Source organism: Gavia stellata, chromosome 9 (assembly GCF_030936135.1).
Source record: "Gavia stellata isolate bGavSte3 chromosome 9, bGavSte3.hap2, whole genome shotgun sequence".
Taxonomy (NCBI): domain Eukaryota; kingdom Metazoa; phylum Chordata; class Aves; order Gaviiformes; family Gaviidae; genus Gavia; species Gavia stellata.
The window spans coordinates 25,101,287-25,114,539 of record NC_082602.1 but is presented as its reverse complement, the minus strand read 5'-3'; the positions used below and the strand labels follow the sequence as shown (position 1 = coordinate 25,114,539).

The 13,253-nt window shown below is 57.9% G+C and overlaps 1 protein-coding gene across 1 annotated transcript in view; it reads right to left on the bottom strand.

The window, feature by feature from the left end:
• Nucleotides 1–158: 158 nt before the first annotated feature.
• The window catches only part of HPSE2 (heparanase 2 (inactive)), a 112,038-nt gene continuing 98,943 nt past the window's right edge, over nt 159–13,253 (bottom strand). Inside the window, exons 10-12 of the mRNA XM_059820955.1 lie at nt 1,579–1,724; nt 407–553; nt 159–324 (exon numbers count right to left, since the gene is read on the bottom strand). Coding sequence (XP_059676938.1) covers nt 159–324; nt 407–553; nt 1,579–1,724 — 459 coding nt within the window. The remainder of the gene's footprint in view (nt 325–406; nt 554–1,578; nt 1,725–13,253) is intronic.

Sequence of the window (13,253 nt, the reverse complement as noted above, 5' to 3'; positions counted from 1 at the left end):
AAGCCAGAGGGCGTCCAGGGTGCGAGGATGAGGACACGGCACGGTGCCCGCCTGACGTGGCCCCGCTGCGAGGCTGCGCGGGCTGCCGAGAAGGCAGCGTGTCCTGGGGAGTGCGCGGGGGCAGGAGCGGGGCCGGTGGGTCCGTTCTGGGCCACGGGCTATCGATACCGGCAGGCCAGCGCATTCACGTTCTTCACCACGTAGAAGCTCATGGTCAGTGGGGGGATGACCAGGGTGCGGCCGGCCCGCAGCGGACGAGGCTTTAGCTCAGGGAGGGTCCCGTCGTCCACCATGGCCAGTGGCTGCCCGTTGAGCTGGACTGACCTGCGGGACCAGGAGAGGGTCAGGCCAGTGGCATCAAGGACGGGGCAGCGGTGGCAGTCCCAGCCGCCAGCATCGCACTTACTTGGAGTGGAGCCCATCCTTGCCGTAGGGCTGCAGCAGGTACTGGTGGACAATCTTATCCCGCAGCGTCCCCGCCAGCTTGATTTTCTTCCGGGAGCGATGCAGGTTGATGATGTAAAGGGTGATGGATCCCCGGACGTAGTTGTGGCTGCAAAGGGGAGAGCAGGACCAGAGGGGCGTGTTGGTGTGAGCCCCTGGAGCATCACCTCCAAGAAGGGGTTTGGGGGTCTCTTCAAGAACCAGCCTCATGCAGCCATCCGGAGGAGACATCACCACCCTGGCTGCCTTTCCACAGGGAGATGCCACCTGTCCATCACAAAGCCCAGCTCCGTGATGACACCTGCCTCATCTCCCCCTCCTCTCCTCGGCCAGGGGTGGCACGGCTCAAGGGTGTGCTGCATTGGTGCCCGGAGCAGAGGTGGCGGTCCCGGGGCAGCCCCCCCAGGGCCTCGCAAGGAGGAGGCTGAGAACGGAGGGGAGCTCTGTGCGTGAGTGGCGTCTGCCCCCGCTGCCCCAGGCACCTAACTGACAGGTCCAGACACTGATCCCCTGTTCCTGCCTAATCAGGCAGCCCCAAACAAAGGCTATAAAGCACTTTGCACCTGTCAGTTACTGGACAAGGTTTCCTACCGAGCTGGAGGCATGTTGAAAGCATCTGGACTGTGTAAAGAAACAGCCTCTCCTCCTCCACAATAGCAACTTGTGTCTGCGGAGGAGGTGGCCGCCCCCCTGGCTCGCTGGGGCACTTTCAAAGACCTTATCAGCGAAACAATAACCAGGACGGGCTCCCCGGCAGCGCGGCCCAGCGGGTAACCTGACCGACCGGGGGGCCCCTCGTGTGAAATCCACTCCCTTGATCTCTGCTGCTGGGGCTGCCCGCCGGCCACTGCACCAGCCCCGGCCGGCCCCGTTCCCAGGCGTGGGCTTGCAGTGACTTTCATCGGAGGCATCGCCACTCCTGCGCACTCCGTCCACCACCGCAGCAGCCAGAGCAGCACCCGAGCGCATCCCCTGGGAAGCCAACCTGCCTTGCCAGAGCTGGACCCTGGACTCCTGCCCCAGCACATGCTGGGTGGGGACAGCATGGTGGTGGACCACCTCAGTGATGCCCATCTCCTGGGGGTCCCGCTTATCCCCCCCCCTGCAGCCCCCAGCCTCCCTCGCTCTGCTTACTTATGGTAGCTGGTGCAGTGGGCGTAAATGCGGAGCTTGTCGCGAATGACTCTGCCAGGCCGGGGTTTCCTCTGAAGACCGGCCACGTGGATCGCCAGGACCTTGGGACCGATAAGGCGCTTGTAGAGCAGGGACAGCCAGTAGTCCTGGGGGGCAGAGGGGACAGTCAGCAGCACAACGGTCCCCCCGACTCACAGCGGGAGCTGGCAGAAAAGGCTGGCTTCCCTGCTTACAGCCTAGCAAAATTGTGGCTGCTGGTTGAAAATGTTGCATGTCAGAGGTCTGTCTTGGGGTGAGCTTTTTTTGTGCAGTCCAAGCCAAAATGGCATTGCTGTTTCCAGGAAAGAGATTAAGGGAAGAATACATTGCTGTGCCTGCGCTGAGAGACACTGATAACCCTCTAAAGGAGCTCGGCTTTTGGCTGGGCTGCGGAGAGTGGGGAGCAGCATGGATGCGCTCGCACGTTCCCACGGACCTGCACGTAGCCACACCGCAGAGCTGTGCACCAGCTCCAGCTGAGGCACGTGGGACAGTGATGTCTCTGGAGCAGGCAGGTCGCCCTCCACCCCACTCCGTACACCGGGCTGGAGCACACCAGAGCTCTCCTGTGCTCTCCATCTCTGTTCATGGCACGCTGCCTTTGGTGACTGCTGAGGGTGCTCCACTTCCCAGAGGTATTTCTCCTGTTTTAAAGCCTCCCGTGGAGTTAGGCACCCATGAACATAGTGCGGGGAAGCCAAGCGCTCAAGAAGTAGGAAATGTTCAGCCCCTGCACACATGCGTTAATGATGCAGCCTTTAATTACGTCACCACATACTACTTTTTCCCGCAGGGCATGGCCTCGCTCGGCACACAGGATGGGCCCCAAGCCCTGGGGAGGGAAGCGAGGCCGTGCGTGATGGAGGCCGCTGCCGGCAGGGCCCCCCGTCTCATCCGCTGCAGAAGCTGGGAGGTGTGCGGTAAATGAAGCAGGGTTGTGGGAAGGGAAAGGGCAGTCTCAGGCGCTCGCCTGCCGTTCTGCAGGATGGGTCTCTGGCCCTGCCGCTGCTCTGGGCACTCTGGGTGATTCCAGAGAGACGGAGGCTTTCACGCTGCTTCTCTGGGTGCTACCTGTGGGTGTGCTGGGCACCGCTTGAGTGCTGGGGCACCTTCACACACACGAGCGGTCTGGATAAACACCCTCTGTGCAATCCAGGCTGGCTGCCCCAGAGGCACCATGTGCCCCAGGGCAATTGGGATGATCCCCCCAACCTGTGCACAATGTCAGACACCCAAGAGCGTTGGTCATGCTGGCACTAGGGACTGCTCTGCCTGGCAGCATCTGACCCACACAGTGAGGAGGACCCGCTGCCGATGTGGAAAGGAGCATGGATCAAGGACCCCGTGGCTCTGCACGCTGCCTGGGGAGGCATGAGGAAAGCCCTGCGTGGTCAGGATAGTGCCAGGAAGGGGTCTGCCACCTCAGAGGGGCATGGAAGGGGGCAATGGGGTCTCCAGGGCCCCAGGCTACAGGGCAGGATGGGCAGATGGAAGCACAAATCACTCACACAGGTACAGGTATCCAACCTGTGGACGGGAAGCTCTCACACAGCCCCTGATTAACATGCATTTTGGATGAAGAGGCCAGCAGATGAAACAGAGCAGTGCTGCAGCAGCAACCAGCATGAGGCGAATACCCACCGGCCAGACCGGGCTGCAGGTCCCCATCCTTCTCCAGCCCAGCTCAGCAGAAGCTGACCAGTTCCAGCAGCGCTGGGCTGGCCTGGCAATGGGAGATCCAAACCCACTTCCCACTTTCTGGGTAAGCTTTCGCCACAGTGCTGGAGGAAAAGCTGCCTTCTGCTCTCTTGCTGCTCCCAGCCAAAACCACGAGGCTTTGTGCCACACCAGCCTGGTAATTGTTTACCCTGCAAACCCCGGGCCCTGGAGGAGATGCGAGGGTGAAGGGAGAGGCTTGTGCACCCCAAGGAGGCTCAGCCCACGAGGCTGAAGCTCCCGGGGAGGATGAGTTGCAGTTGCTCAATACCGCAGATGTGTGCTGTCCCTGTGGCACATGCCACCATCCCCGTCCCTGCTGCCTGGCGGTGCTGCCCCACACCCTGGGGACGTCCCCGCTGGCACCGTGCTGCAGTGGCTGTGCCAGCCTTCCCCCGCCACGGGAAGCTGTGCCAGCCCACCCCGCTCGGGCTCACGACAGGCGGGAGAAGCAGTGCCCGGCACGCTGCCGGCTCCCCGGTGAGCCACGCCGATTAGCAGGCGTCATTAGATGAGCAATTAGTTGAGTTTGTGGCGAGGCCAAAGGTGAGCACAGATTGCAGTATTTAGCCCCACAGTCGTGAGTTAAAAATAAATGAGTTCAGTGCTCCGAGCTACCTGTCAGCTCAGGCTTTTAGGTCTTTCTAGCAGCCCCCCTGGGGCTTCTCACCTTCTCTCCATATTCCCACTGATGAGATGCTGCTTTTGCCTACAAGTTAAGGGAACGATAGAGGCCAGAGACTTTGTGGCTGCCCTTGAAATTTCCATATGGGTCTCAAGAGCTGTTTTGCACAGGGCTCGCAATGGCCTTGTTGCGATGGGGAGGTGGCACCAGCAGCTCCAGCCTCCGGCTGAGCACCCGCCCCTCTGGGTAGGGTGCAGGTTTCCTGCTTCAACCCTGGTGTCCCTCCGCTCTCAAGGCTGAGCAGCAGCAAGGTTTGCAATGTGGGGGTGCAGGGACCTGCCCAGTCCCGCAACCTGCCCCAGTTGCTGCCAAATCTCTCATCTCGGCGTACACTCTTCCCAAGGGTGCTCTGACAAACCCTGCTCCCCTGCAGAGCTGGCTCCTGCTGTGGTGGCTCACAGGCAGAGCTGTGCCATTCAGTGGCAGTGAGGGTGCAGCATCTCCTGGGCTGGGCACGAGGAGAGCTGCTTGTCTCTATGGGAAGCATTGGCTGTGTTTTGTGAGCGTCTGATCCATCTACAGGTACACAGCTTTTCTGAGAAAAACTGTGCAGATGCCACGAGACAGGTAAGAAAGTCAGCAGTGATGCAGGGTGAGCTGTTCTGCAAAGCATGAGATGACCACAGTTAAGCATAAAGTATTTCGGCACAGGCAAAGTCCCCAGAGCAGCATGGGGACTGACCTGTCCCTCCAGCATCTGCAGGAGGAGAGAGGAGAGCAGTGATTTCACCTTGCCTTGCTAGCAAGGCTGGCTCCAAAGTCTCCATTTTGAGAAGGATATGGAAATACCAAAGAGAGTTCAAAGGAGGGCCAGAAAAATGACCCAGGGCTGGAAAAGGAGTCGTCAGCGCCGGCCTTGAGACACTTGAGCTCTTCAGCTTACTGCAGGGAAGCACTGAAGACAGCTGCAGCTTTTCACGTCATCGCAAGCCCGCTTGCAGCGGGCGCCAAAATCATGTTACTTGCAATAAATTACCAGGAGCTGGTGACACCGAGCATTTGGATGACGAATTACACACACACCTAGCATGATGGGATCAAACCCGCTGGGTGCGGGCACTTCCCCCAGCTGGGCTGGAGCTCTGGGGCTGCTCCTACCACTGGCATGAGTGAACCCCAGTTAAAATCACACTGGGGCTGCTGGGCACCTGCAGCTACTGCCTCCAGTTCAAACGGTGACCAGCTTGGGAAGCAGTTGCTCTTGAAACCCAGCTTGGCTGCAACTGGGGTGATTTTTCCACCGATCAGTGACCTCTCCCCAGGTCCCTGGCAGCAGCTGGCACCCCCTCCCATATGGCAAACCCTGTGCAAGCATGAACCCCAGGCTGGCAGTGCCCGTATGCCCCTTGCAAAGATGAACGCCTGCCTTGCAGCGCAGTGCCAGGCATCCCGTCGGAGGCAGCCCCGACGATCCCCAGGGAGATGTGCGGCTCCGACCAGCGCAACCGCAGAAAGGATTTGGCTTTTGGAGTCGCGGAAGGCTCCCGTTGTGAGGGCTGAGCCAGCAATACAGCTGTAGCGGTAGAGGAGGAATAGCAGACAGGAATCTGGTCCGCTTTTAGTCCCCCAGGAATTGAGGAAGCTTTCTTGCTTTAATTACTTTGCAGACCCATTAAGCAGTGCTGCCACTGCAGCCCTCAGAGCTGCAGGCGAGGAGCACCTGAAGGCAGAGCCGTCCTGCGCCTCAGGAGGTCTCCTGGCCGGGACCCCTGATTTATGGGCAGGAAAGGCGCTTGTCTCAAGTGAGCTGATGTGCAGAGCTCAGGCCAGCCACATCTTCTGAGCACCGTGGGGCCAGTGAAGACCCACGAGCTTTCCACTAGATGGGGAAAGCCCAGAGGGTCCCACTTGATCTCTTTGAACATTTTAATTCATTGCAGGAGCTTTTAGAGACTTCAGCTTTTGGAAAGAAGGCTGATTAGGCAGACCTTCAGACAGACCTATTAACCAGACCCTCCCACCTCCAGAGCCATTAGGAAGGGCACAGGAGTGTATCCCCACGCTTTCTCCTAGAGGCAGCAAAGCAGCCCGCCTGAGTTTGTTCAACTCCATGTTCACCACATGTGAGAAGATGTTGCCCTAACCAGGGAACTGGAGTAACAGAGCCATAGTCCTTCCGTCTCCCAGGGGCTGTAACGGGCAAAGGCAGCCAAACTTCAAATGAGCAGGCTGCTGATCCAGCGGTGCACAGCCTCCTCTGGCTGGGGCTGCCAGGGCATGGCTCTGTGTCCCCACGTCACTGGCAGCATCAGCTGGCTGCTGCCTGCCCTCCTCCTCTTCCTCTTGCTTCTTCCCTCTTCTGAAGCTGCCCAAGCTCTTCCTCTGTCCCTCAGGCATGCTCGAGTTTCAACAGCCTGTTATAGATTGCTCCATTCCTGCACCGTCATTGTGTTTTTCCACAGTCCAAGCAACCTGTATGGAGATAAAGGCTGGCTGGTCTGCCTTCCCGTACACCACGGGACAGAGAACTTTGCTCTTTTATCCCTCTGTTGAGCCCGATGGCTTGTTTTTGGCATAAACATCTTCCAGAAAAGTAGTGATTGTGGTTATGAGGGCTTGGAGGGATGGAGAAGCCACCACTTCCCAGGGAGTCTGTTCCAGCAGTTAAACATCCGCACTGTTAACAATCCCACTCCTTATTTTCAGCTTGAATTTGTCTGGCTTCAGCTTCCAACCAGTGGTTCTTGTTCTTTCTTTTTCCACTAGATTAAAGAGATCCTCAGCATCCAAAGCTTTCTCCCTGTGGAGGTCTGTACATCCTGTTCAAGCCACGGCTGGTTGTTCCTTCAGCAAGGCTGGACTAATGCCGCTTTTAACATTATCCCTGAGTTTTATGTGCTTCTTGGACTGTGGGAGTTTGAGGCTTTCGCACCCAAATCCTGTGCAAGGTCTTGTGACAAGCAAAGCAGGGCAGAGCCTCTCCCCAAAGGGAAAATTTGCTGAGGTCAAAATGATCAGCTCTGGGAGCGGGCGCTGATGCTGTCCTCACGGGCTCGCATGCACCCATCCTTAGGGATGTGAGCTGTTTGCCATTTTGTGTGCTGCACTCTCCTTGCATGGAGGTCCTGAAGAGCTGAGGACTTGGTGAGTGGTCTCCTACAACATTTGCTGCCATACTGGGGGAATTTGCGGGTGTGCCCTGAGCACCATGGGGGACATCCCAGAGAGGTCTATGAATGGGGAACAACGCTCCTCCTAGCCCCAACGAGGGGGCTTCAGGTAGACTGGGCTGCCAGGAGCCAGCAGGATTGGCAGGGGAGGACAGACCCTCGCTTTGATCCAGGCACCCGCACCTGTGAATGGATGGGCCAATGCTGCCCAATTCCCTTCTTGCTTAGACCTGATCCCTGCAGGTGCCCACCCACCAGTCCCCTGAAGCTGCTGACATCTCTCCCTGGGCATCCGTTGCTTTCACCATGCTGATCCTCTTCCTTCCTGCTCTAACGGCTGCCAGCGCCTCATCTCACACCACTCTTTCCTGCATCGCCTTCCGCCTTCACGTCTTCCCAGCAGCTTTCTCTGCCGGCAAGTGGTCTGCGGCTGAAGCATGACATGAGGGGCTGCCAGTACTGCACCCCAGTGCCTTTTGGCTAAGGAGGGAGAGGAGAGGAGGTAGGCAGGGTGAGAGAGGGCAATGGGATATTAGCTGGCGCAGGAGCAGCTTTGTAGAGCAGAACAGTTGCTGCTGTGGCCATGTTGTGCACCTTTTGCACTTATGGGGGCTTAATACAGACTGGCTCTTGGTTAGGGAAAGGAAACCAGGTTACATTTTGCAATGGCTCTGCAATTAGTCCACAAGCGCAGCATGTGGGGACAGCCAGGAGAGTCGCTCCCAATCCCAAATAACCTGCTAATGTGTGTGCACCCATGGGCTCAGAGAGCAGCATTCTCATCCACTGGTGCCAGCAGCACCACAAGCTCTGTGTTCGGGCTGAGCGTCAGCCATTCGCCCTACAGCCTGGGGTCTCCCCCAGCTGTGCCAGCAGCACAACCCGCCAAGGCTCTGATGAGCATCACGTCTTCCCAGCCTTCGAGCCGCTGCACCCTTTGCTCAGCCCCTCTCCCTTGTCTCTGTCTCTTCTGTTCTTTTTCTCCATCCTGGAGAAAGGCCAAACATTGACATTAAGGCAAACTTCCTGCTGTGGGAGCGGCAGGCACAGGAATCACTCCAAGGCACCGGTGGCACGGAGGGAACAGCCTGCCCAGGCACTGGGAAAGCAGCGTGTGGGAAGTGGCCCCTGCCTCCCACTGCCCTTTGCAAGCTGGCCCCCAGCCAGCGGCCTCCACCTTCCCGGGGAGCTGAACAGATGGAGAAACAGCCAAACCTCTCTTTTGTCATCACCTCTCCCTAACAGGGTCCAGGCGATGGAGGCTGCAGGAAGGGAGCGGAGCTGCCGGATCAGAGGGTTTGGAAACCAAATGCGACTTCTTTGCTGTTTTCTGTTCTTCTGCTGCTTTTCACCATAATGCTACTTCCCTCTGTGCTGCTGGTGAGCACCAACCCACCCTGGGAAGGGTCTTGCTGTCCCACCTCCTCCGCAGCCCCAGGATGGCTCTGCCACCAAGGTGGGCAGGTCTGTCACTAGCACGGTGCCTCTGAGAGACGTGGGCAGTGGCTGCGTCCATCATTCCAAGTACCAACCGCTGCTGCCAGTCCCAGCCGGAGCGTGTCTCTGCCCCAGTCTCCAGTGCAGGAGGAGCAGCCTGGCTCCGGGTCTACACATGTCCCACAGCTCCGGCGGGTGGGTGCCAGAGCTGCTAGCCGCAGCATGGCTTTGATGCATTTGAGGCTCCAAGCATATGCTCTTCAGAGATATTTTTATGGTGCACTAAGAGGGAAAGGCCCCTTAACCCACTGTGACAGCAAGTGAAGTTTAGGCACTTTAAATCTGTCTCCTTGTTCGCAGACAAAATGAGCCTCAGAGCAGACTTGGAGCTCCTGGAAGGGTGAATGCAGCGAGGGTGCAGAGAGCAGAGGATGCTGCAGTCCTCGAGACATGGTATGATCATGGTTGAAAGGACAAGGTAGCAGCGGGGATGCCCTGCTCAGACCTGCTTCAGGCGCTCATGCCGAGGCTGGCTGGGAGATTTCTGCAGGGCACCATTTCCACTCTGCCCTTCAGCAGGCCGTGCTCCGGCTTGACATCTCCTGGGAGAGCCTTTCCTCCATGCACACCTGAACTGCCCAGGGTTTCATCCCTCACTTCTGTGGCCAGAGCGAATGTCCATACAGACAGCTCCTGCCTGTCCTCACCTCTCCCGCACCTTCCCCGTCTGCAGGAATTGCTCCCGCCAGAGCCAGTGCTCCAGCGTGTGGGGCAGATGGGGGTGCCAGACGCCCGCGCGGCAGATTTATGGTTGTCAGGAACAGTTTCCATGTGTGTGCAAGCTCCATTGGACCCACTCCCTCTCCCCACCCTTTGTTGCTCCCAGGCTTGGGACTGTGCCTCCGGCTCTGCCTGCACAGCGCATGGCACGCTGCAGCCCGACCCGGCCGCCCTCTCCCCGACAGCGACCCCAAAGCCGAGGTCCCCACTGGGGGGAACAGCAGCCGCAGTCCTACCCCTGGCAGCTCGGCCGGCTGCGTGTGCGCAGCACGGTGACTCAGTGCTGGGCGTGCAGATGGGCCGGTGCAGCAGCGGGGCTGAATTCCCCGAGCCCTGCAGCCAGCTGGCCGGGCTTGGCGGTGGGAGTGCGAGCGCTTGCGGGAAAGGGCTCTCCATATGCTTCCCCCTACAGATGCCGGGTCTCCTCTTCGCCTCTGGACACTGCCCAGCCCAGCAGCTGGGCAGCCACCAGGCGAGCGGACGGCAGGGTGGGGATGGGTGCAGGTGGGCGAGGACCCAGCCCCCACAGCCCTGGCCTGGGGAGAGCCCCCTCCCGCGCAGTGCACGGACGGGAGAGGCACCGTCGGGGAGACGGCTGGGACCTCCAGCTGCAATTAGCGGCGCCTCCGGCCAAGCCAGCAGAGCTAATGAGCGCACTGGGGAGCGCGTACGTGCGGCAGGCGGGAGCACGGCTGGGGGACCCGCTCCTGCCCCTGGCGCCCAGCTCGGCCCCTCGCCGGCAGGCCCCGTGCCGCTGTGCACCCGGAGGTCGGTGGGCCCAACCCGTGCCCTGCTGGGGAGGTGCTCGGGATGGGTGGAGCAGGCGCCATCAGTACCGAATCGCCAGGTGCAGCCCAAGGGCATGGCTCACACCACGGCTCTGCCCTAGGGACCCCAAGGGATGCTGGGGACGGCCACAGCCCGGCACCGAACTTACTCACACCAGGGCTTTTATGACAGCCCGGGTAGGAAGGGGACAGATCACTAAGGACAGATGCGATACAAGCCCAGAGTCCTCCCTCCTCCTTTCCCATCCAGTTCCTCAGTGCCTTTGGGCTAAGCAAAGGAGGTGAAAAATCACCCGCAGCATCCAAGCGTCCGACCACGGCACCATCAGGCACAGACCTCCGCACTGCTGCGATGCTTTCTCAAGGACGCCATCAATTCACAGGCAATATCATACTGTCTTCTACTACCACAGCTGAGCAGGCAGCCCCTGCCATCGCTTCACCCTGTGATCCCTTCGGGCCTTTCTCATGCCGTGTACGAAACTTACACCCAGAAGGGAAGTTTTAGCATGTACTTAACCCAGGAGAACCAAGAATCTCACCGTCTATAGTCTTTAGGAGAAAATCCAAGAGGAGACACAGTTATCAGGAGATGGAAGTCTGGATTTCAGCTTTGGCTTTTCCATGGCGTTTGTGTTGCTCTGGCTGTGCCTAGAAATATGCCCAAGTTTTTCCGTGCATAGGCATAACCTTACAGCACTGTGCATTAAGGGAGCAGAAATCACTGCCAAAGATGGATAAAAAAGAGGCGATGCCATGTGGAAGAGCATGCAGAAAGGTCTTTAACATGCTCTAACAATCTGAAGAGAAAACTCACACCTGCCTGGGGGGCTCTCCAATGAAATAAATGTACCGCATCCCTCTGGACTGTTTCAGAGCGATATTAAGGAAGGAGAGATGGAGTATGTACACTGCGTGCCTGAAATGAGTCTAGAGCTACTAAATGCCAAAGTGGCATTTCAAAGGCACTGCCCTTTGAAGGGTGAATATCAGTGCTGGTCCTGCCCTCCTTTCCGCTGCTCCTCACTTGCACACGCATGTACAGAGGGGTTGAGATGCAGGCAGGCAGACTGACATACCTGCAAGAGGTTTATTTGAAGGTCTTCTCAAGCACCAGCCCTGATTATTATACAGCTGGCTGCCCCAATCACTCAGGAAGAAAAAGCACTCCAATGATATGTGGAAAAGTTATCTCAAAAACAACAAGGCATTAAAACACTTGAGATCAGTTGCATTAAGGTCAACAGGAGCATTTCTATTCCCCAGCCTGATCGCCCCCATGCCCAGGCCAGGGAACCTCAGGTCACCCAGTTTCTCCTGTTCTGGTCCCCATTAGTCCAGCAAGAGAAACTTGTTTCCTTGGTTCTGCACCTGGAAGGAGGCTCAGAGAGACGGCCTCGCCTTACCCTCCACAGCACCCGTCCCTTGCACTGGACGTTGATGGCACCACCTCTGAGGAGAGGGTGGATGGGCAATTCTGGCAGTTGGGACGGGCACCCAGAGCTGCTCTCTCAGGAAGGACTTGGATGGAGGCACAAATGCCCCTTGCAAGATGCCCCAGAAGCCACAAGATGCTGCTTAGCTCACGAAACAGTGGTGTGTGGAAAGCGCAGCACAGACATGAGCATCTCCCTGATTTCACCATGAACCTTCAGTGCCCCTTGGCCACACTGCTGCTGCCTGAGACCATTTTTGAGGTGTCAGGCTGCATTGCACCAGCAAGACACTGCAGTGCAAAGCCAGGGATGGACCAGCTTAAACCTCCACTTTCAAGGTTTCACTGCATCCCTGCCTGCCAGCAGCTATTCTCAGGTACTCTTGCATTTCCCACCAAAACAGCTAGAGTTTACAAGTTTGTATTCAAGCCAAGGCTAACCCTCAGAAAACACAGAGCAAGCCCCACTAGGCTGTCTGGGTTTGCCGCCCAGCACCCACACCCAGAGAGCGGCCATGCTCTCTGTCCGCCCGATGCACTCGTACCCCTTGCTAGCTCACAGCACAACCCACGAGAGCAGCTAGCATCCTGCTATACAGAGTGGTGCAGTGATTTGCTTGCTCCTTCCCCCATACATAACAAATCCCCCCAGCACTGCAGTCCCAGGGGAGAGGCAGAAAGAAACTTGGTGTTTTAGAAGCTGAGACTCCCACAGCAGTGCCCACCAAGCGATCCCCATTATCTGTATTCCCTGATCCCCAAATGTGGCACTCAAAGCACATTTTACGAGCTTCCTTATGCCATTCACTGTGATGTGCCCTAACAGAGACAATACTAACATGAGCAAGACCAGCAGCATCCTAGGGGCCCAGCTGAAGGACAAGGAGGAGAGCTCCCATGGCAGCAGCACAGGGCTCATATGGCGAGGGTATACAAATCACTTGGTTTTATATAGGAAGCTCTTTAGCACAAAGATGTAGGGCTATATTTGCATTGCCGCACCATCTGGGGACCACGCAGGAAACTCTCCCTGGACTGTGCAGCTCCCTGGCACCTAGGGACACTGCTGTAAAAGGCTCAGCTTCAGCTCAGCACCCCGAAACACACCATCCTCCTATCTGACAAGCAGGGATCAGCAGTGGCAAGGGAGGAGGAGGAGGTGCGAAGGCTGCTACAGGGAGCCCAGCCCTGGCTCCCGGCTCCCTGAGGAGCTGCCAGCCGGAGCTGTGATTGATGCTGCGGTGGTGCGGCCCTTCTCTCAGCAGGCAGCTGCCTCACGCCCAGCCTGTGTGCGGAAACCTCTTTGTCGTGGCAGCTAATGAGCAGATTGTATTTCACAGGACCATGGCCCCGCGCAGGTATGGCCAGTGGCTTTCATCTCCCTGATAGCTCCCACGGGAAAAAAGCTGCCCCGCGGAGCAGGTCACAGTCTGGTCTCGCTGGGCTTTTTGGTGTTTGCAGCTTTTAAACCCTCCGTTGGTTTGCATGTGCCCGTGGGTCTTTTAAAGCACAGGAGTAGGGGGGAATGGGGCTGGGGAAGCACCCACTGGAGTTTGTGCAGGAACACAGCGGTGGGATGTGGGAAATAGATAAACACTGAAACACATGGGAGAGCAAGGAAACAGCCATGAGGGGGACAGCATCTAACTTATTGGCAGAGTTATCTTTAAAACAACAAAATGCAT